General features: G+C 49.0%; 1 protein-coding gene across 8 annotated transcripts in view; it reads right to left on the bottom strand.

Annotated features, from left to right (window-relative positions):
* Positions 1-24,221, bottom strand: part of ppfia2 (PTPRF interacting protein alpha 2) — a 69,341-nt gene that overhangs the window by 33,674 nt on the left and 11,446 nt on the right. The window contains exon 1 of one of the 8 annotated variants that reach the window (XM_055512072.1): positions 7,286-7,831. The exons of 6 other annotated variants lie outside the window; for them this stretch is intronic. In XM_055512072.1, coding sequence (XP_055368047.1) covers positions 7,286-7,366 — 81 coding nt within the window. In that variant the 5' untranslated portion in view covers positions 7,367-7,831. Of the gene's footprint in view, positions 1-7,285; positions 7,832-24,221 lie in introns of those variants that run through there. One more of the 8 variants, XM_029162856.3, reaches the window with a different exon arrangement.

A 24,221-nucleotide genomic window follows, 5' to 3' on the forward strand; every position in this document is an offset into this window, starting at 1 on the left:
AAGTCTCCAGATTTTTTGTGCACTCACTCGACTACTTGCAAAACACATTAGAGCACTTACTTGAACATACCTATAAAGCGGCTCCCTGCTACACTGAAAGCTGCACTTTAATGCACACGCCTTTCAGCCACAGGCTCACAGGAGATTTATGCGGCCAGAGGCTGATGCACCAGACGTCACCTCAGCGCTTTTCAGTTGAGCGACTGTGTAAACACGAGCATGAATGATCCATTAGACGCGTGTCAGAGCGCTGGGATCACATTCCTCATTAGAGTCGTACACATGCAAATGTCTCCTGGTTTATCTGCAAGCAGAGCAGCAGATCGATGACGAGCCACAGCTCCTTCAGTGCCAGGGGTCAGACATCAGCATCATCAATCACTACACCATCACTACAGTTTATTTTGATAAATATCTAGTGTTCAAGCTGCACAAATTCTGCTTTTGGAGCAGGTCTCAGCGACAACAGCTCAAATCATTCTTTCTTTCACCTCAGTATAGAGCAAACTCAGAAGTGACACCTCTGGCTCTGTCACAGACATCATCAAGACCCAGTTACAGAAAGAGACATTAAACGAGCACGGACGGACCGACACTGCTCAGCGCTCCCACCGCTCCCGTTTCATTAAAATAAGACAGTAGCTGGTGAAACGCCAGCTCCATCTTTAATGGCACCTGCAGAAAAAAGAATCCAAGCAGGAGAAGTTAAGACACAACAGGAGGGAGATTTGCATTTAGATTAATATTTGCTCAACCTTCACTTATGCTGATTAGTGGTCAGACAGGCCTTACAGGTGACTGTATCAGTGTACAGTCAATATGATTAGAGCAGAATTATGTTTGACTAATCACATTAGACTTAGTGCTGCATAATCCAATGAGGAGGCTAATAACTGACGGGCTGCATAAATAACTCCCAATATTCTTTGAAATAAGCCCAATATTATGCTTTGTGCTGAATTATTCACGGCACCAACACACAGAGGCTGAGAACCTAATGTGCGCTGCTACATCGTTCCTACAGTGTCCTTATCAGACAGACTCTGGGGCTGAGGATCCACACCTGCTGATGAAGCAGCTTTTATCCACGCAGCTGGACACGCAACATTCCACACAATCTGCATACAAGACCTTTGGAAAGACATTAATCTCAGCCTGTTGGTTGTGCCCGCAACAAACTTGTAATAATCCTTGTACATTCACAGCTGACTGAAGCGCATGCATGGCTGCTCTCGCATCTCCTCATTCTCCGCGGCTCCAGCTCAGTCTCACCATCCTGCACTGCTTACACAAGCTTGTCAGTTTGTTTTTAGCCCATGCCTGATTGCAGCATAGCAGCAGAAAACACCCACATGTTGATGAATATCCTGAAGCTCTACTGTGACTAATGTCATATCAGGGCTCAAGGTGACAGAAAGGCTGTGTCTCCGTGAGTAGAGAGCTGCTCCTCTGCCTCTAATCTCCTGCGTGACCTTTAAACCTCCTTGCCGTTCTTTCATTCCACACCCTCTTGGATGTGGCTTAGCTTATCTCCCAGCCTGAGTAGAGACAAGTTGCAGTGGCCATCTCCATGGCAACCCTGGGTGGATGCTAAGGTCTCTGCAGGGCGGACGGCGCTGTCACGGTCATGTAGCAGGTGGCGCTCTCTCCTCCAGCCAGGGCCAGAACGGCCACGGGGCCGGTCAGCGCCGTGCGACGCTGGGCTAGCTGTCAGCTCACATTAGCACAGATCAGAGCCCCGGCATTAATGGCAGCTACTGTATGGAGAGGTAAAGTGTTTCTACAAGAACCCTCCAAAACATGAGACCTCCAAAGGCACCGGACTGAATGATGCTGCTGGCTGCGTACTGTAGTAAACCACCATGTTGTGCTCAAACAGCTGGACACATTCAGGTGAGAGAGGACAGAGCATCTCTTGTCTTGTCTGTGGGTTGAATGTAGGTGCGCTGCAGCGCCAGGCTCTGCTCTGATCCCAACAGGTTCTGCCTCAGCCTCCGAATGGAAAGGATCTTTTTGGAAGAGAGCCACTTGTGCCTCGCACTCATCCTCTCTAACAAGTCAGCTGCAGTTCACTTCATTATATTCAAAACGCCGGTAGAACGGCTTCACGTTGTAAAGAGGGCACAGCCAATCGGACCCAAATCCAAACCGCACTGAGCCGAAATCATTAGCATAGAATGTACAGCAGGGAGCAGCAGGAGCAGCTGCTACGTGTGGGTCACGGCTCCACACATCTACATAATAAATGTAGATAATGTAAGAGCTGCCAGGCACGCTGTAACGACTGAGAAGCCTACGCAACATGTCTTCATTAACATAATACAGAAGCTGCAACTTACGCTGAAACTGTGAAACTGTTTATTATTGAGACACCAGGGCTAATGCTTCGCTCACTCTGTCCAGGCCCTCCACACTTTCATTACAAACCCTGAATGGCTACACGCTCCCAGCTCACCTGCGGGGATCAAATGTTCTCGCCTTCATAGTTCTGGACTGGAGCTCGCATCAGAATGTGAAACCCACCACAGCGGGTTGGAATGTTTCTACAAGCAGATACTGAGTGGGAGGGCTGTGAAGATCTCGGATAATTAAGTTCTCTGTTGGCTTTCTGAACACACAGATGCTCGGCGGTGGTGCTGAGGTGCTGCAGGCTCAGTGGGGAATCTGTGCTGCTGCTGGCTGAACTGATGCGGTTCATCCCACGTGAGCTGCCGAGCGGATGTATTGATTGCGGTGCGTGATGGCGGGGTGGAGGTACAGGAGCAGCGGGGGTGCAGACCCCTGGGCGGCAGACACCGCTGCCTGTTTAACATACAGTTCTGTGTAAACACAATATACAGAAGCGCTGAAACATTTCAGCATTTGTCTGTACAGTCTCATTCTCCTGTGTGACATTCACTCCAATCAATAGCCATAATTCACCTATCAGCATTTAAAGCACACAGACTTAAACTGGGCCATTCATTTAGCAGAGATGTGAGGTGATAGGAACAAAAAGGAAAGGTCAGAGGTCATTATGTATTAACCACGCACTGACCTCATGACTTATGGAGCTTCTTTTTTGTTGGCACAACTTGCTAATTAAGTGCACTGCTTTATCAATCTATTGACTGCAACACAACATGGGTAAATCTGTGGTAAAGGTCACAGAGGATAGACTGAAAAAACAATGTGACCAAGTACAGACCAGAAAGAGGAGGACGACAACAACAGCAGCTTTTCTTTTAGGGATGACATAACGTAGTACTGCAAGTTAATAAAGAAATAAAGATGAAATGGATGTTGTGTCTTTCTACAGCTATAACCGGCACAGACTCGGACGGAGCAGGAGCAAGAGAAGAGGCTGCCAAAGCTGTTGTAATTGAACACAGCACAGATTTTATTGCCACTGCATTATTCACAGACGTGGTGAGAGGAATGCAGACAGGCCAGTCTGCAAAAAGCAGATCCTTAAAACGACTCCCAGAACCAGTTCTGTTCTTTAATCAATGCGGCAGTGAGACAAATCGAGATGTACGTTACAATCAGAGGAGGAGCCCTTCGGTCGAGAGGCAAGGAGACAGAGATGTAGACGAAAGCCCCAGACGTCCCCCACGTCTCCCATTACTGGGAAACTATGAGCTATAAAATCAAACGGCTATGGAGAAGTGCCTTATGGAATGGGGGTTTCCCGTTTCAGCACCACGGACAGCGAATAGACTTTTTTCCAGGTAGAAGAATGTGGAGAGGTTCAAGACACAGTCCCAGACTAAAAATACTGGATGAAGGAAGGGTGTTAGACAGAAGAACAGCTTACAAGGCCACAATAAGAGCATCAGCACTTCTTCAGCTAAAGGTGGAAAGGTCACTCCTGGCTGATTAGGATGAAACCACTTACATGTAGACAACTAAACGGTCATTCAGTCCAGGCTCCCTGCTCCTCCTCCACCTCCTCCTCCTGGAGGTGATGGGGTTCAGCAGACAGCTGTGACAAACATGCTGACGATGTGGCTCTGGTCCGCGTGGGGTGAAGATGCATTACCGTCAGAGGATGAGAACACCTTATGGCCACTGTGTATGAACCAAGATGGATTCAACCGTCACGGCAGCTCCTCCATTGTGTGGCGGTCGTGCATCATTTCCAGTGTGATGCACGGACACAAAGTGACCCGATCGGGCCAATCGAGTCACTTTGTGTCTGAGCAGTGAATCTGAAGGGTAATGACATAACGTCAATGGCTGGACGAGTCCGTAGTAAGGTGATCAGCGCTGAGCTAGTGCTGGTTTTATTACCAGTCATGATTCATTACTCTATTATCTCCTGCTCGCTTCTTTTGGGCTGCTCTCACCGTCCAGCATGGAGCTATTTTAACCCAGTCACATAGCCAATACCTGCTGACGTGCCCCTAATGAGAATCATTCGTGAAGGTGCTGCTGCTTCACAGTCCTCAGTCCTTCTTCCCCCCAAAACAGATCGAAGGCTTTTTATCTGCCATAATAAAATGTAACCTTCCTTCTTTGCTCCAGCTCAGCTTTAATCCCCTTCAGCAGTTACTGTGTCTGGCAAATAAACACCTAACGACTCAGCGATTTAACTACACACTAAAAAAAATACATTCAACCTCTGCAAAGCATATACTAACACCTACTGGAGGCTCTCAGGTTGAGTCTGTTGTTGGTCTGCAGGTGCATTACTCCACCTTAAAATGAGGCATCTGCTTTGTGCTGACATCAGAGCCTGATATGAATGATGCGACCACTATGAACCCGCCTCAGGACTGACTTTATTAACAGCTGCAGTCACCTCCAGCTAACAAACATCACGGAGTTCCTTCTGTCTGTCCTGTGCTCACACGTTGACAGGGGCCTGTTGCTTTCGAAAGCTCACTCATCCTTTTAATCGGCGTGGAATCCATCAAAGTGGGTCAAACTCCCCTCCCCATCTGCCCTGGTCAGATTTTAAATGCACGAGGGATGATTAAAAAAAGACCAAGAAAATAGGGCAAACGCCTCCAACACACACGGACACACAACTCAGGAGTGTGGTGTTAGGAGCCGACAGCAGAGGGAGGCCCGTGCGTCTGGGCGTGTGCTGGTGCAGATCTCAGTTGCACTGGTAACCAGTTATTATGTGCCACTGGCACCAACAATGGTCGAGGATCAATTTGTCAGGTTTGCCCTTATTTGGATACAACTCGTGGCGTTTCATCAACTAACTGTAATTGGTTGAGACACCAGCAGACAACTCCCCCACGTGTTTCCCTGCAGCGCTGGACCCGGTGTCACATGACGAGAACCATTGGCCCAGTCTTACAAACAGAGCAGAGGACAGATGCTCAAAAGAACCCGATCATAAACAGCGTTTTAGCCAAACTCCCCCCGAGAACCTGCTGCTATAAACTTCAAATATGAGTTCATTACAGGAGAGGGAGCCACAGGGCTCCTGCTGGTATTATAACATGGTGTTACCTCATTGTTTCTGCAATTAGCGGTACAGTATGATCCTCCTGCTGTAACAGCACCTTCTATAGCTGGAGGTGACAGGACAGATATGTGCAAAACAATGAGACACAGAGTGAGCAAGAGCTTGAGGGCAGAGGCTCAGCAGCTGAAGACTAATCACATGCAGCGTTAATTTGACAACCAAGGACAAATACTGGGCAACAATTATATCTCATTTTTCAGGTAGCTCAACCATGACAAACCATTAGGCGCAGTATTATGGGAGGGGAACAATGGGCTGTTAAATACGACAGCACAGAGCAAACAGCCGCTGGAAAATCAGGCGCATACGCATGTTCACGGTCACCATGGCGATGCACCGTGAGGCTGACCCGACCCAGCTCAATGTCATCGCCGGGACAAAAGTTCAGTCCAACACGCTGGTTACGCCTGGTGCATGTCAACACCTCCCACAAGCCTCAGCGCTAACAGCGACCTGAACCCGGAGCCCTCGGCGCCTACGTGCCGCCTTACAGGAGGTGTGGCGAGCTTCTACAGCAACGCAGAGCCAAGACACCGGCGGTGAGAGACACAGTCAGCGGTGGGAGCTGGAGGGATTCACAGAACAACACGCTGTCGAGCTGAGGCGCGGTGGATACGAAAAGGAAGCCAATGACTTCATCAGCCCCGATGGAGCTTCAAAAAGCACCCTGCTTTGCAATTTGATTCACTTTGCCCCGGCCCGTTTGTAATTGCAAACGAGGAAGGGCAATCAGATAAAATGAATATCATTAGGCGCTGGTAAACAATCGGAGAGGAGCAAGGTTCAAAATGGTAGCGCTGAGAAAGCACTCGACTGGCACAGCTCAATGCAGAGACGCCCGCTTTTATCCCACCGAGCATAATAAATCTAACAACATCTGAAGGGGGGAAGGAAGCGTTTTGATTTATGTGTATTTATTCAAAGCTTCAGTGTATTTGCCTACAAATCACTTTTAGGGGGTTTCCTGGGTCTATAATCTGTGATCTGTGAAGCCTTTGATTTTGGATCAGAGGTGCGTCTTCCACAGGTTCCAGCCCTCAGGGACCTTCTGCACTAATGGTTTGACATAAAAGGTTCACGAAAAACCCAACGAAAACATGGGAACGATTCTAGAAAGCTGAAGTCCCAGTGTTTGAAGGGCAGAGGGGAGAAATGATGAGTCACGAATCACTGAGGACGATGCACTGGCGAAACACGCAAACACCCAGATAGGGATTAACCCGAGGAGGGAGGCGCCTTTCCACATCCAAATCCTGTCTGGAGCCCACCGACGACTCCAAACCATGCCCACAGAACCTGGAGGCAAGAAACCTCAAGAATCATCACCAGGAAAAAGTCAAAGTGCTGTGTGGTCACAGAAGTCATGAGGAATCAGTCCGTCAGTAACCGCTGACACACGCATGGGCTGAATATGCACAGGCATCTACAGGAAGCCATGTAGGACACGCTGTGAGGATCTGTCATTAGTCCTCTTTGGAAATACAGAGAATTTAGAATGAGCACAATTCAAATATAGATACACAGCAGCTGGGCTGAGCATGAATAATTAAGCATCATTAGACAGAAGCTGGATGAAGACGAACTGTGATTTCACTGCCACATGTTTTATTCAAGAAGCTGCGTGAAACCAGAGAAATGTGTCTGGTAATAACTGGGAGTGAGACTCTGGAGCATCGCTTCCTCTGCGGCGCTGGTCAACCGAAGATCAGAACGGAGCAGAACCGGACCAGGACCGAGGGTCCACGCAGGTAGGGACCAGTGGCTCTGCAGACGTGACACAGCCACAAACCTGCGGGAGAGAAGCCACGGCGCGTCACTTGCCTGGAAGGTGTAAAACCTGGTCCCGTTGGGCGGATGCGCCTTGGGGGAGTTCGTCCCCGTGCTCATGTCTGAGAAAATCATAATCCTCCGCGGTTTGTGCGAGGGTCGATGCGAGCGGTGGGCTCAGCCGCGGAGCCGGCGCCGCGCTCCCGGCATCCGAGCGCGGAGCGCTCCGGTGAAAGGCGCAGCTCCCCGACGGAGGAAACACGCCCAGGACAAAAGTGTAAACAAGCCGAACGTGGCGCTCCTCCGTGCGCGTCCCCGCTCGCACGCGGCCCACAGTCCTCAGCTCCGGTCTCGCGGCTCGCTCGGGACGCGGAGAGAAGGACGATCCATGGCCCCTCGACGCGCTGCGGGCACCACTGCCAGCGCTCGTGCGGCTCCGTCCGCGCGCGGATTATCGCCTCCTGCTCCGGCGGCTCCACCAATGAGCGGCCGGCGCGTCACAGGATCACGAGCAGCACGCGCAGGACGCACCGCGGCTGCTTTCCCACCGCCCAAAGGCAGCGTTTAAACAGATGTTTAGCACCTGCAGACTTCAAGTCTGTTCAAATCAAACCAGGCAAATCGCCGAAACACAGACGCGCAGCGTCATTTTACGCACGTAGCATCTGCGTCTCCTGACTTCGTGTTTGCGCTTCGCGCAGAAAGACGCAGTTTGTGAAGCGTCAGTGCACAGTGTGTGTTTTGCAGCGCACCATCGTATTGATTGGAGGAAAAGACGGATGCTTGACCTCCTGGACTCTGGCACTTTTCCCCGTGGAGCAAGATGAGAGGCATCACCGTCTAAAACGCACTCTGAAATATGGGCTCGTCTGTGCGTTTTTAAGGTGGAGCGGAACCAGCCAGCGGAGGCTGGAGGAGCAGACACAGAACGAGGCGACTGCTGTTAGATGGTTACTCTGATGAGCTATAATTGACCAGTACTTCATTACTTGTGCTACAGATCTATGGAATTGTGTCTCCCAGGTTCACCTACTGCAGTCCTCTACAATCCTGTGTTCTTTCCACCTTCAAATCCCTGGTCACATCCATCACGGAGCTGTCACTCACTCACTCCCTGACTCTGGGCGTCTCCACGTAGCTGCTTCGTTTCCATGCTGCACTGATTGATTTTCTAATTTGCACTTTAGAACAAACCCACGGAAGATGAGCCGAGTGTCTGCGCTGTGGTTTCCGCTCAAATGTGACATGTTTCCCTTTGTGTCCATTTCATTAGCGCAGTCCACGGCAGCTAAAGGCTTTATTCCTTCTGCCTCTCTGAGCATCTCGCAACCTTCTGTGGAGAAAATGAGACCATTATTGTGCCGGGGTTCAAGTTAATCTTTAGTGTCTCAATAAAGTCCATCAAATCCAGTTCAGTCGCTCCAGGAGCAACCGGCTGCAGCTCAGCCAGCCTGATTAGGATGAGTGGTTTGAACTCACTGCTGCACCCGTGCTCTTCACAGGGATTTGGTTCTGGGAAACTTCAAAGTCTTCGCTCTTGACACAGCAGGTTAACAGCATCTCCAGCTGTGTGGCTGTGGATCCATTAACCACGCTGGGCCGAGGTTAAAGTCCTGACCTGGGAACAAGCATCTCACAGCGCTGTACAGTAGCACCAGACATTTACTGAGGCTCACACCTACACGGGTGCCGGGCAGGACAGATTAACTGCCTCCGGACACTCATCAGCGATGAGTAAAGGAAACCTTGTGCTTGTAGAGGTGGCTTTGGCTTCAGAGGTCATGAACTTACTGTTACAGTGACTCTAAAATCATTTGTAATGAAAATGTCAGATCCCTGACATGTTCTTTGGGCGGAGCCCATCACCAGCTACTGTATGTGACCGCTGAGCGTGACCTGCAGCAGCATGTGCCGCTCTGTGCCACGAGCAGCTGCTAAGCTGCACATCACTCGCATGGAGGGACAGGTCCGGTGGACCAGGCTGACGTCACCGTACAGATGTGCGGCGGGCGTAGCTTAGCGCAGCGAGAGCCCATTGGCTGAAGCCTTTCAGCCCTCACCCACTCCTCTTTGTCTCTCCCACATGGAGTCAAGTGAGAAGCACAATGAAGGAATGGTTTCAAAATAAAAGAGGTGTTTTTTTGTTTTCAAATTACGCAGTTCGTGGAATTTTTCATCAAACTTAGACTTTTGTAGAATATTTTGAATCAGTTTCTCATTAAAGCAGACAGTGTTCATAACACCTGATCTCTGCAGATGCATCACTTTCCCCGACGCTCATCAGAAGGAAACTGCACTCGGAGCTGTCTTATCGATCAAACAGCTCAAACAAATGGATTTGTGGCTGGAAAAGCCTGTGTTTTATGGCTCTGTGGTCCTCGCCTGCTGCACGAGGCCAGCTCCAGCCTTTGAATAATATGTCGGGTGGGGACAGTGCAATGACACGCACACAGGGACATGAGAGGCGAGTGTGTTTCTGCCGAACAAAGCTGATCAGGCAGGAATGTGCGATGCAGCTTTCAGAGGTCAGGTTAGGGACAGATAAGAATTCCTCATTAAACCTCCAGCTGTAGAGTGAACACAACACTTAGAGATGATCCACAGCAGCAGTGGGCGTTGAGCTGTGTGTGTGTGTGTGTGTGTGTGTGTGTGTGTGTGTGTGTGTGTGTGTGTGTGTGTGTGTGTGTGTGTGTGTGTGTGTGTGTGTGTGTGTGTGTGTGAGAGTGACAGAACACTTCGCAGGATGGCAGCTTCTTAAACTGCAAATGAGCTGCAAACGAGACACTGGATCCATCTCAATCCTTCAAAAGCCTGCAAGAAGTGCGGCACGGACGGATCAAACCGTGCACATCGTCGCTGGCACGAAAAGTAACTCACAAAATAGCTGAAACTTGTCCTCCTGCAGAAGTCTAAGGGCTCAGACAACTGGCTGCAGCAGTGATTATTGAATGAAGCATGATCGACTGGACAAAAGGTTGAGTCAGTCTGGTTCAGCAGATGCTGAGAATCATCAATTATCCTCGGAGCCATGCTAAAAATAGCGCTGTATGGACACAAATTAAATTGTACAGGCCCAAATGAATCCCAGTTCAGATGACTGCTCCAGACTCTGCTTGTTGTTGCCCTCTCCCCAGCCAGACGAGGCAGATGGCCGCCCGCCCTGAGCTCTGACTCTGCCGGAGGCGTCAGTGCATCACGTGAGCGCTCCAGAGGAGACTCCTGGTTGATCCGAGCGCTGGCTGAGGAGCACTTCTGATTGGCAGCACATGATGAATTGCCGCGGGGCTACGGGACTGGGAGCACTGGTGGCATGCTGTGCCGTCCCATGACTGGCACGCGGCTCTCACAAGCTGACTAGAGACGAGGCTCCTCATAGTCGGTGAAGCGGTGCTGTGACGTGCTGTGGTACCTGGAGTCTAACTGTCAGCTGAGCTAGGTCCTCTGGGTGAGCAGCCATTTAACACGCTGCCGTCTCGTTTCCTGGATGAAGAAAACCCCATTTTAATGCAGATTCCTGAAGAGGAGCGTCTCCAGGCTTCCTCTGGTTCTTTTGGCACCTTGCTGCACAACGGCGGTGTTTTGACTTGAAGGGCCCCTCCAGGCCTCCATTATCAGACATGTCGCTGCCTAATTGGGTCTTTCCCCGCTGCTGTTCTCTGCACTAAACTCCACTGACATTAACATGCTCGGAGCTGCTGTTGATTTCTTGTACTGTTGAGCTTTCAAATCTCCACTCTCAGGCTTCACAAGTTTTAATATCTGCAACATTAGCACTTGATCTGCCAGTGTCAGCAGAGGTCGTGGGCGGAGTGATGACGTCAGTGGCCATGTGGGGGCAGGCGACCACACTGGACACTGCTCCATCAGTGCCGTTAGCTTGGCTGCTCGGCTCTTTTCTGCATATGCAGGTTTGAAAAAGCACAGTTGACACGTTTCAAACATCAGCTGCAGAGGAACGTGCATGCAGGAGCTTGACACACTCCTCCACCTCACCTCTCCAGTGCGACTGCATCTCAGCTGCTGTGTTCCTTCCTCCAAACAACGGTGACGTGATGAAATCTGAGGGACTGCGATGTTATTCTCCACGTCTGCAGCAGTTCAAAGCGTGAGGCCTCCGCTGCCACTGGATGAAGAGTGACAGCTGGGTAGTGAAGCAGTGACTTATGGTACTCTGTGCCAGCCTCTGGGGGAAATGATAGGTCTTTTTAACAGATTTGTTGTTTTCACAAAAGCTGTAGCGGAAGCTAAAGCAGCTTGTCCAGGTGTTCCCCTTGACGTGCAACACAAAGTGATTGTCACTCAGTAGCAAAGCAGAGACGAGGCGGCGGCAGCAGGACACGCAGTATAAGTCCCTCTCATCACTGCAGCTCAGCAAAGACGTGAGGTTTTACACTGTGGGCTCCTCCACAGTGACTCAACCACGAACAGTGTCATTTAAAGCCCACAATCATTTCTAATAAAGCTCTGAAAAAGAAAAGCCAGCACATGAAATGTGTTTGAAATGTATTCAACATTATAAAAAAAGATCCTATTCCTCACACTGAGCAGTATATGAGGCTCATTTAACAGGAGCAGTATTTGTTGACTCCTACATAAAACACCACACACAGCTGATCTCATAAAGGAACTTAATCAAACTCAGAGCAAGTGAACACGACCGACACGACTTCTGATAACACGCCCTGTTGTGCTCAGCACTTCTGTAGAAACATGCTGATGCGGGTGTTTGAGCTGTCAGTCATCATTCTCAGTGCCGTTATTCATGTGGTAACATCAGAAGGTTGAGTCTGACAGGAGGAAGTCAAAACTCCAGATGCTCAAACTTCATTGTTCACAGATCAATAGCTAATTGCAAAAGCCCTCGAAGGCATGAAGACAAGAAAATAAAGCACATTAGCAGTTTGTAGCTGCGCTGTAACTGCAGCTACTGCAGCCTCATCACGGCCTGTTTACTAACAGCATGGCACGAATCAAACCCAGAAGTGTTTGAGTGGAGCTGCTACCGGATGCTGCTGCTGAGGGGTTCAGACAAGCTGTGGCGTCACACGTGGTTACGCTGCCTCCACAGTCCAGCGAGCAGCATACGCAGCACGCTGCCTGAAACAAACGCCACCTCACCTTATTATGCAAAGCAGCCTCACTACAGTGGAAGCAGTGCACGCCGTGCCTCTGCTGTCAACTCTGCATATACAAAGCGTTCTCCTCAGTGTCCTCCCACACACTGTGCTGTCATCTCCATCAAATATCCAATCACAAAACCTGAGTCAGATCAAATCTTCCTTTAGCTTTTAAAGGGTACTAAATGCTATCGTATAAATAACTGATCTCTGAAAAGCGTCCTTTCACTCCAACATATTAAATGATTTCCTCTGATGGTGATGAATCTGAAATAGCCCTGCTATTATTGAATTTGATAAAAGCCCAATTGAATAAGGTGGACAAGTTTCAATCACCGGTGGAGTTTCTTTGTGCAGCTGAAGGCTAATTGTGAAGAGAGAAATCTAAGAGGAGACATATTGCACCGCAGAAATGAAGTGGATATTGACACGATCAATCTTCCATGCGCCCGAGCGCATTCGGCTTTATTTGAAGTTGTGTGTGTGCTTGCGTGTGTGTGTGCGTGTGTGTGTGTGCGTGCGTTACTGCTGCCCACCCTCTCCCCTGATTGTTTTTACTTTATTTGCAAGTTGAGGCTCATCAGTCTTCTCCAGCGGAGCAGGGGGAAGGAACAATCTCATAAGTTTCTCATTACCGCCCCCAGCCTCATGAAGGATACCGCTGCTGCTCACACAGAACAAGCCCAGCTTTTAGGACGCAAAATACCATTTCTGCTGCAGTTTTGCTTTCTGACTCCGAAACTCATTAAATAATCCAATGAAGGGGTAAAGAAAACAAGGTTAAAGTTCTCATTAGAATAAAAAAAGGCCTAAACTGAGCACATGTAATATTTACAGCAGAAAAAATAATGACTGCAGGGTGAGCATAAATCCACAGCACACAAATTTCACTTATAATTTTCAACTACTACTGAAGAATGTGGGAATTTATGAGACAATTACGCCTCATCACAAAAGCAAAGTCCTGGATCAACTTCCTGAAGTTTGTGAGCGACTCAGTCCAGGACGCACGGTTTCTGTAAAGGGCAAATGACGATGGCGGAGGTGATGGATGGAGATGGAAGCTGTCCTGATTGTTTTACTGAGCGAACACAGACCATCCATCCTGGCCTGTGGACACGCAGCACTACATCTTCTGGCCTGTCGCCTGCAGCCAGCACACACCTGCACTTGATCACCAGCCGTAATTGGTCTTCTGACAGTACAAACACTCATATTCATTCAAAAACCAAGATTTAACAAAGGGTGTTAACATGGGCAACATAAACCTGCCAATATGAAGACACGACCATAAAACACAGCCTGGGCAGATACCCTCATGCCCTCGGTCTCCTCTTTAATGCTGGCTTTAACCTTATGAAGACTGTTATGAAGTCTGAGTCTGCTGCTGACACAAGGAACGGCTGTAAAGCTTTGTTTTGCCCTCCACTGATGAGCCTATTTATATTCTGTAGGAAGTACCCAGCCAGGATCAATGGATCAGTTTAATAAACATGTTAGAAGATATCAGGAGAGACAACTGATGGTTGGAGGAATGACTGAATCAACCCTGGCTTCTTGTCAAACAGCGCCACCTGCTGGGCACCAACCGTCATTACCTAGAAGAATACAACGGCTGCTTTGAACCAAATGAAGGTTAGAGCTGCAGTAACTAACAGAACCATGGGACCAGACGTGTTGTCTGGGTCACACACCAGCCTTCTGTGTTGTTGTTGCTACGGCTCAACCATCAGCCCCGGTCGCATCCTCCAGAACCTATGAAAAGAGTTCTCATTTCAAATGCACCTACACTGTAGGTGTGAAAACCCAGATGCAACCGCTCAGCCTTACTAATACAATCAAGGCTTTTACAATTAAAATCCACCTTTACTGATTTATTACTAACATTATGTCTGAAGACTACAGTACCTGACGTGGCCACAAGGTGGCAGACTCATACAAGAGGAAAACCTCAGCAGTGACCCTAAATGAGCCAAGTGGATATAAATCAGAAAAGCTGTAGGATATATACGTGTTACTACCTGTAGTGGAGGGGCGACTGATCCATTCATTAACTACCAACCAGAACTATTATTTACTATTATCACATGCTGCAGTTTGTGTCATAATCTGTTCTAATGTTGCAGACACTGAGATGAGACGTCGTCTGGCACACATCTGTACATCGATAGACGCAGGGCATCACAAGCCTTTGTGTCAGAGAGAATTAGAATGAAGCCTCCTCCCACTCAAACACACAATCCATGCGAGGCTGCCAAAGAAGCAGCGCCCCATCACACCAGTGATGTAATCCCTCACAACACAGCTGACTTCAGACAGAGGCAGTCATGGATGCTCCCACAGACTGAGCTGTGGTCTTCGCAGAGATGCACTGATACTGTAGAAACAAACATGGCCTCAGCTCAGTCGCCCGCTCCTGCTAAGCCCAACGCTAAGCACAACACTCTCCTGCTCGTACTTAACTCTGTGCAATTCCTGCCACTGAGAGGAGACTCTCCAGCATCCTTGGCCGCTGACTACTGCAACCTGTTCTCTGCTGTTTCTCCTTCAGGCACTAATGAAGGAGGAAATAACCTTTAGCTGTGTGACATTTCAGAGCCCATGCCGGAGGACGGAGGAGCTGTGGACTAGAATTACACATTCACTTGCCACTTTGGGCTCAACAGAACCAAAACACACAGATTAATAGTGTGAGTGGCTGCTGGAGGGTTGTCTACGCAACACACAACTCAAAGCATTCATTTAGGATTACGTAACATCAAAGTTCAGATTAACCGTTTATAGTTGACCTATTAATTAACTTCAAGGCCCGTTTGTGAGCTTTTCTGGAGCTTTTTATCAGCTGCTCCTTAGTGAAGATCATGTGATGTGATCAAAAGCTGCTGCTGAAGTGAAGCTTCAGTTTATAGGCCGCCCCACAGGGTAGAGGACAAACTCTGACATCAAGACTAATGTAAGGCCCAGCTGAGCCAATGGAGGGCTTCAAATGCATTCTCATCTGAACCAGCACCGGCCTGAAACAGGAAACACACAGCGGCAGAGGGAGAAAGCGCAGAAGACAAGTGACATCAGGTCAAGTTCAGCCTTAATGGCTCCACTAAGAGGTTGTGAATGTGCAGCGTAAACCGCGGAGGCACAAATGAAGCCAGCGCTGCTAAAAGCGACAGCTGCTCTGCTGATCTTCCAATGACAGCGTCTTTAAGGTTTTGCGCTAAACCAGCTGTTTTTGCTCGCTGAGATATGTGGAGATGCTTTCATCACCCACGCACTTGCTTAAAACGTCTGCTGCTCAGAGACTCCAGGCCCAAACTCCAGCCTCACATGCCCAGAAAACGCAGCTGCGTGTGCTCCTTAAGCCTCTGATTCACTGACAGCTTTACATTTCCCCTGCATCCTCCCCTCTCTCCTTTGAATCTGGGCATGTGAATGAATGCTGTGAAGATCCGTTTTGCTGTGACACAGCTGGAAGCATGTAGATCAGCTGAGAGGTTGCTATGGACTCCAAAAATAACTTGGGACGAGGCTGCCTCCGTGCTTCCTGCAGTAAAACCTGATTCCTGCTCTTCTTCTTCTCCCACAGCAAACTTTGCACTCTGTCTCCTAATACCGTGCCACTTGTCCTCTTCCTCCTCGGTACATTTGTGTCTCGTAAGTGCTCGTATGTGATGGTGGACGAGAGCGGACGGTCCACAGGGGAGAGTGCAGAGACGGGTGGAAAGTACAGAGTCAGCCAGCGGAAGGAGAACACAAACCCAGTTCACCTCCAAGGGCACAGACGCGGGCATGTGGCTGTGGAGCTGCTGCTTGTCACGCAACGAGCCTTCCTCATCCCCCTCCTCCTCCTCGTCTCAGCGCTCCCTGATTGCTCCGATCACACCGTAATAACCCTGCATGTCCACACAGGCCAGTTAAGTAAAAGATGCCGGGGCTCCCACCTCCAAACATCAGCTCAGCTCCACAGCGTGAGCTGCATACTAATAGCTGAGCCTTTCCTTATCTCCTCCTGTAATACACAACAACATCAGATTCATAAGGTGTTGGTTATTTGGAGCTATTTATCATGATGACTTCTGCACCACATATGAGCATTTTTATTAAAAACTATGACAAAATGAATATTTGGGCAGAAGTTGAAAAGTGAAAATGCAGCTTTTAGGACGTGAGGAGTCACACGGTCTGGATGTTGTGCAGGACATTTTGATTAGACATCATCTGAAGGCCTGACACAGAATAGTCACAGTGCTGTTTCAGTTCCAGCCAGCGGCTGCGCACGGAACATGCTCAGCTTCCTCAGCTGGTGACCTCTCACACACGTCGACAGGCAGGCAGCCAGGTTCCTGCTCATTCAGTGCTTTCCTCTGCTTGTCCACGCTGGCGCATTCATGTCAGTCCACCTCCTCACAGACGCTGTGTGCTGCACAGTTTGGCATTGAGGCAATGGCGTGAAGCCTCCAGGTGCTTCCACATACAGGACGATGCAGCCACTGTGGCTACTGGGAGCAGCGTTAATCTTGTATTTAATTCAGGGACATGCTTCTCATGCTGGTCTCCTCCTCTCCACCAGAGCAGGAGTTCGGCTTCGACTGTACACGCCGGGAGCCGGGCGTTTTTTCACGCACTGTGCCAGTCAGTCGAAGCAGCGCCGCATCAGCTGAAAGGTCACGCCTCTGACAGCTCAGAGCTGCTCGACGTAAGGGAGGCGCGTAAAGGGCCCGTGCCTGGTTTCAGCCGCCTGTGCCATTATGGGCGTGAAGCAGACGACAGCATCACTCCACTCCTGTAAATATGTACAAAACAAATGATGCACCGCAGACGCTGTTCTTGTCGGAGTATCGACACTGATGCTGCGTCGCATCAATGTGCGTGTCTGTCAGAGGGGAAGACAAAGGCAGCTCAGTGCTCTCTGCTCCGGCCTTGTGGAACAGAGAGATGGTGACATCATTTCTCAGCGGGCAGCTCCGGGGCCCATCCAATCACAGGATGACCCGGTCAGTCAGCGCATGGCTCGCAGTCAGTCCTTAGTCAGACAGAGGGAGGTCAACCCACAGCAACTGCTGGCAGTACAGTGTGTGGGTTCCTCTATGTGTGAATGTCAGTGCTACTGTACGCTGCACCCAGACGTACCAGTGACTGACTACTGAAGACGGAAACGGACTCGCAGGGAGAAAAAAGCCGAGCGGAAAGGATTTTCAGAAGCGCATGAGACGTGCCGACAAGAGCTGGAGCTGGAGCGAGCGAGGCAGTGCTACATGTACGTGTGTGAGAGCCGGTGCTGGCGGTAAGGTGAAAAGGATAAAGACAAAGCAGAGAGGGGGAAGAATAAAAGCAGGGGGAAGCTGGGTCACGTTGCCTTATGTAACACAAAGGTCAGCGTGGTGCGCTGCCTTCGAGAAATTTGTCTGCGCTACAGAGGAGCCCATAACATACAGTACTATATACTACACATGCTGCAGATCCACGGACCCTACCAGTAAAAGTCTCACAGACGCTTTGAAGCGAACAGCTTCTAACGAGCGTCACAGTCACAGAGTTAACAAAGCTAATAAGCGTTTAAATGACTGTAGGTTACACAGAAAACACACGGCCAGCGCCTCCATCCATCACATACACTGTTAATGTGCCATTAGATCATTTAGTCAACACTTCACCAAGACGCCTCCCATTAGGTCCAGTGGCTCGGATATAAAAGGCAGAGGATTAACGAGCTTTTTAAACGTGACTCATTTCCACACAACACGCACACCAGGACGCGTACAGTAACTTATCTCACCCAACGGAAGCAGAGAGGGGATGCATGTGAACGAAGGCAACGCTAATGAAATCAGGTGACGGACCAGGCACGATGGCGGTATGATGAGGATGTGAGCTCCCTGCAGCTGAAAAACCAAGCAGTGAGTGAGTGTGTGTGTGTGTGTGTGTGCGTGTGTGTGTGTGTGCGTGTGTGTGTGCGTGTGTGTGTGTGTGCGCGGGTGCGTGTGTGCACGGGTGCGTGTGTGCAGGATGCTTCCGAATGGCGAGCACCGCGTTAAGGTCAAGGTCAAGGGCAAACTGTTCATCTCCATCTGTGCGCCAGTGTCTCTGAACACATACAGTTAAACCCATTTAGAACTACACAACAACAGTGGTTCTGTCCGTCTAATATAAAGACTATTGATTAAGGCAGCTTTAAGGAATTTACAGACACTCAACGATTTAGGGCTCCACACACATCCTCCATCAAATGAGACAGAGACACACTTCATTACTTTCCTTCCTAGCTTCTTGTCAGTGCATCCATCACGTCTGTTTGTAAACCTGCCTGAAGCGGAGGAAGAGGACAAAGCACAGCAGTTACAGTAGCAGGACTGAAAAAACCTTTGTTACAGGAGGTGCCTTGTCTTATTTTTTTCTCCAACCCATACCCACCCATTATTTTTTTCTCCAACCCATACCCTCGAGAATCGCCTCCAACATCCGCCTTACATTTATCATCACCATGGCAACGCCGACTCTCTGCACACCACCCAAGCTGCCTGCATGCCTGGTGTCTGTGGTAACCTATGGGCGCTGTCAGGGACCTCGGTGCGGTCTCCCAGGAGCCGGCAGAACAAACACACTACTATTATTATAAATGAGCATCTAAATTCAGAAGCAGGGGTTGGATTCTTTGGACCTGAACCCTTGAAGCTGAAGGGGTGATGCTTGTAGCGAGCTACAGTAACAGGTCAGGTCTCACTGCTCCACCCTCCTGTTCACTGCACGTTTCCTGTCAATGAAGCAATCTAAAACCGTGTCTAAAAATAAGACGGCCAACAGTCCTGCTGATGGACCCTAATGCGTCTGACAGCTTACAAATAAAAGATTTCAAGCCTCTGAGATCTGAGAGTGAGCCGTTTAAAGCACGTGCGAACCTGATATTTTTAGGCTGCAGGCACACGAGCCGCATAAGTAAGGTTGTAGAGAACAACAGCTTTACTCAGAATGATGATTTCATGGCACCGTTGTGAGGGTGATGTACCTGTGTGTATATAAACAGCTTCCTCCCAGCAGCCTTTGCCTTGTGTCTGCCAACGGTGGAGCGTTTACACACAGCACGTGTTACATTCTCATGTTTAATACTACATCTTTGGGTTTGAAAGACAGAAACAATAAACCAAAAGGCTTTTCTCCACTGAATTGCCTCTGACCCACATCTGTGGTCGTGTAAATAATCTCATAATGTGATGACATTCAAAGCTGAAAATAAGCTCTGGCGCTTTCTTCTTCCCTCTTTACTCGTTCAGACCTTTCAGGATGATGCCGATCACATGTCAGGAAGTGGCTGAACAAGTAAACATTGTATTTCAAGTGACGCTCATCACCAGCACCTAAAGCTGCCTATTAGGACAATAAAGGAGCTTTATTCAGTCCCAGGGTCATATGACCAGGGCGTGTGTGCCAGCAGCACATGACTCACTGCCTCACATGCATTGGACAAGCTAATATCATCTAGAAAGATGCTGAATTACCTCAACAGCAGCAGCACTGATGTATGTCAGAGTGAATTATGTGTGCTGATACGTTCCAGTCTAATCAGCCAGCTTTCACCGGCGCACCTCCTCTCATCTCCGTTTCGTCCCTCCGTCTGTCTATCTGCCAGTGTCTCACTAGAGGGGGCACTTGGCTCCGACCTAGTTTGCGGAGCAGAACGGGAGCTGTCCGTCATGCAGCTGTGCGTCACGGCGCCTCAGCGGCGAGCTCAGAGGGCACTGCTGTCAGTCTCTGGCCCGCTTCCCTCACTGCCACAGTGGATGCTTCTGGAAGCAGATAGTGTTTGCAGGTTTGTACCGCTGCTCCCACCTTAGGGTCCCTTTGCCATAAACAAGACATGGGGAGTGGAGTGCTTCCTGAACAGAGAGCAGCTATTTCATACTGCTAGCTGATCATCCTTCTAGGTAAAGAATGACTCAGGGCTTCTTTACGTCCAGTAGACCCATTAGTGCAGGAAGGTGCAGTTTAAATCCATTACAGCAGAATAAATGGCAGCTGAATTATTAACACCATCAACTCAGTGACCGACTGAACCATTAACTAAACAGGAACCCGCCGGAAGAGGACGGCATCAACCCAACGCTCCTTTTACCTACAGCTGCACTGACACTCATTAACGTCTCCATCAGCCTCAAACTACCAGGAGGACCAAGGGATGGTGATGTCTGGCTGAGTGCTGCATGTGTGAACGACCCGGCGTCTTATAACATCTGCTCAGTCATTGTTTCAAAGAAGTGCACCAAACATGAGTCAGTCAGACACACGAGGCCTCTGAAGACAGCAAAACACAGACTACAACAAATATCCACTCACCGCAGCAGCATCCAGGTGAGGATTGTTTCTGACAGGATGTATGTGGGAGAAGGTGGATGTCTGCAGGCTACGCCTTTGAATGGGCAGGGAGCCACAGAGCAGCTCTGTGAGGAGGTTAGAGTCTGGGTTTGGCTGAGGAAAGGCTGACATCACCGCCATCACTTTCTCTCCTCTCGCTCACTAACTTTCCTTTCAGTCTTTTAATTCCACCTCACAACTGTTTTCTTTCTTTGTTGGAGTCAAAGTGGCTCACCTAAGCATTCCACAAACAGGAGGAAATAATAAATTACCGCTGTCACACTGACGGCCAAATATAGATAAGCATCGCAGCCTTGGAGACATGTGTCATAACAACTGCACATCATCTTCAATGACAAAGCGAGAACGCGGTTAGTCATCGCAGCGTATTGTTTCCTTAGACAGCTGTTCCAGCTGACGTAGGGACACAAATACAAAGTTATTTAATCTTCAAGGATGAAAAAAATGGAAATATATCAAATAGTTTATTAAGCCACTGAAATGCTGCTAAACATCTGCCCAAACAGGAGCACAAAGCAGAAACATGCAGCTATAACATCACCCACGTACTGTAGCTCACAGTTTGGACGTGACTGACGGGGAACATACTCGGTTACTAATCCGAACTCCAGGGGGTCCGTGATGAGCCCAGCATTTATCTGCACGCTACATGACGAATGTGTCAGAGACGGAGAGAGATTGCCTCAGATTGGCCAATCAACATGATAATTAAGCTGCATTAGGCGTTTCAGCGGAGAAGCAGATTAAAATGAGCTGTCACCGCTTTACTGCCTGCAACCTGAAAGCAGAGTAATATTATACAGACAGCAGGGTTACCACAAGCCACTTACAGCACAACCCAGTGATGCTCACATGCTACAGTACAGCAGCAGGGGTCAAATGCAGCTTTGCTGTAGACAATGAAAACATTTTACTATGCAAAGACACAAATTGAGTGAGCGGCTTCAGTTTGTCCAGCACTGGCTCAACACCACTGAACATGTACCGTACTGGTGAGGAATTCATCAGCCGGGAACTAACTGAGCTGTGATTGGTGGCACATCACGGGAAAAAGCGGTAGAAAATGGATGGATGGATGGATGGATGGATGGTGGCACATGTGCTGCTTCCCCGTCCACAGCATCAATCAACAGAGACTGAATGTAGTAACTGGTAGGATATATGTGGTACAGGAACAAGATCATTGTTATATAAATGATTCTAGAGGTAAAGATAGGGTAGTGGCTAATTGCATATTATTATAATTACAATAACTGACTCTCATCTTATTTGACAGACCCTGGAATTTAAAAAGAGAAACTTGGGACCAGAAGTTTCTATATCCCAACAGCAGACCTGTGAGCAGTCAGAAGAGTCAGAAAGTGGACTCAAGACATTTATCTGGGGGGCAACCTCCCAGTTAGGGTAAGCTGTATGTGCTTAGTTGTCAGGGAACGTCTCTGTTTGTTGTGTTCTCACAATTGCTGTTGAGCTCTTGGCGGCGCCGGTGCAGCATCGTGGCGAAGCGGACATGGACATCAAGCCCTACTGGATACCTGTGATAGCGACTGGCCGAGTAGCAGCTGGCAGGAGGTGGGCAGCTTACGACTGCTCTCAGTGCAGGGAACAAAACGGGCAGCTGTGGGAGCGGAGGGCTGGGCCGGCCTGTCTTAAAAGAAAGCCAGGCTGTGATTATCACGGAGAGCTGTTAACAGGCCAGCGAGCTAGCACTTGATGCTAATTAACCACTGCCACCTGCATCCAACAGCCTAATATTTACTCCAGTGATGAGTAAGCCAGTGGTCTATTCTTACCCAGCCATATATGTTTTATGTATGTCACATTAGAATTCAAGGGTAAACCTTGAATCACTCGCGTTCAAGGGGCTTAAGGGTTCTAATGAGAGAATGAAAACAGTTAGAAACACAGGAAAAGAATTCATACTAAATACAGACTGAACAGAAAAAGCAATGGTGATACGCCCGGGGAAGCAGATCTGAGCACAGTACGCCCTAGACGCTCACTTTTTATTTAGTGGAACAATTCCACCTTACTTTAAACTGAAACATTACAGCAGCCAGATGATTTACAGCTTTTGGCCCCATTTATAATTTACCGTCTATATGAAACAAATCTACAGACAATGCAAACACCTCAAACAAACATGTGACATCACCTCCTTCCTACACGTTTTACCCATCAGGCGCTGTGAGGTGCACTGCTGTGGGTGGAAGCATATGGTCCAGAAGGACACCTCAGTCACACCAGTGGGAGCTGGGAGCTGGATGTGGGCTCTCTGCAGGGGAATGATGGGAAAGGGCCATATCTGCCGCTGCGAGGAGGAAGCTACAGCATGCTGCTGACAGATAGTGAGACACAGAGAGTCTGAGGAAGTCATTATATTTCACCTTCAGAAGTGAGGAATCCTTATTGCTGCCCTTGTCACGCAGTGGCTTCAGAAGTGGGAAGCAAATCACATATAGGTCATTTAGCTGACACTATAAAAAGCTCCTGTATTGAGCCACAGATACTGTATGTGACGAAGACAGCCAGGGGCAGAATGGGACATCTGCTCAGAATCCCCCTCCACAACATGACAACAGCTCCTAGACGATGTTAAACAAGTGCTACAAATCAAATCGGGCCCACCTAAATGGGACCAATCTGAATTCATCCAGGCCTTTTCCACGCCTCATCTTTAGAATTGATGACCCCCAGCTGTGCACTAGTAGACTGTGGACTTCAACCATAACATCAGCAAACGGGAACTGAAGGTGTTTTAGCTCCACAGCTGATCAAAGCTCATCATAGGCGGGAGCTGAGCTGCAGTGAAGCCAGCAGCACATCATACGATCGGGTCTCCAAGGTCCCTGAATAAGATTCTCAGCTGGCGCCAAGAGCCGGTGACATCATGCTCTATTTCTGGCGTTTCAAGTGGAGCAGTCAGAAGCCAAGAGGTAGCCATTAATGATGATGTGGTCCAAACCTCCAGCCTGTAACAGGGATCTCTTCTGAGCAGTCGTGTGCAGCTGCTAAAGCCCAAAAACCCAGTGATTACTTTTCAAGGTGCCTTCAGATACTGAAGCAGCAGCGTCTTTTTCCTCCTTGTGTTTGTGTTTGGACTGGGTGCATTTGAGTGTTTCAGTGGATAGAGAGCAGTTGTTAAAATCTAGGAGGCAATATTCATGAATGGGGAGGAAAAAATAAACACACGCAGTCGGTTTTGCAGAGGAGATTACATTTCCAGGTCGGCGCAGTGGGGAGCACTAAGTATCGGTCGTAACCTCATTTCTCCGTGCTCACTTAAGTGGCTCTCAAGGGACCGGTTCTCTAATCCATTCAGGCAAAGCCAGCGAGCAGCACGAACGCGTGCGAGTCAGTGTTTGGGTAAATGGCCCTGTGGACGATCATTTATGCGTCTCCTGCCTTTGGGTAAGAGACATAAGCAAGTCTAAGCCTAGTACAGACGTCAGCCAAGTTCTCCATCCCACCCACAGGAAGCACACAGTCACTGTCTCGCACTGGAGGAGAAG

This window comes from Betta splendens, chromosome 9 (genome assembly GCF_900634795.4).
Source record: "Betta splendens chromosome 9, fBetSpl5.4, whole genome shotgun sequence".
Taxonomy (NCBI): Eukaryota; Metazoa; Chordata; class Actinopteri; order Anabantiformes; family Osphronemidae; genus Betta; species Betta splendens.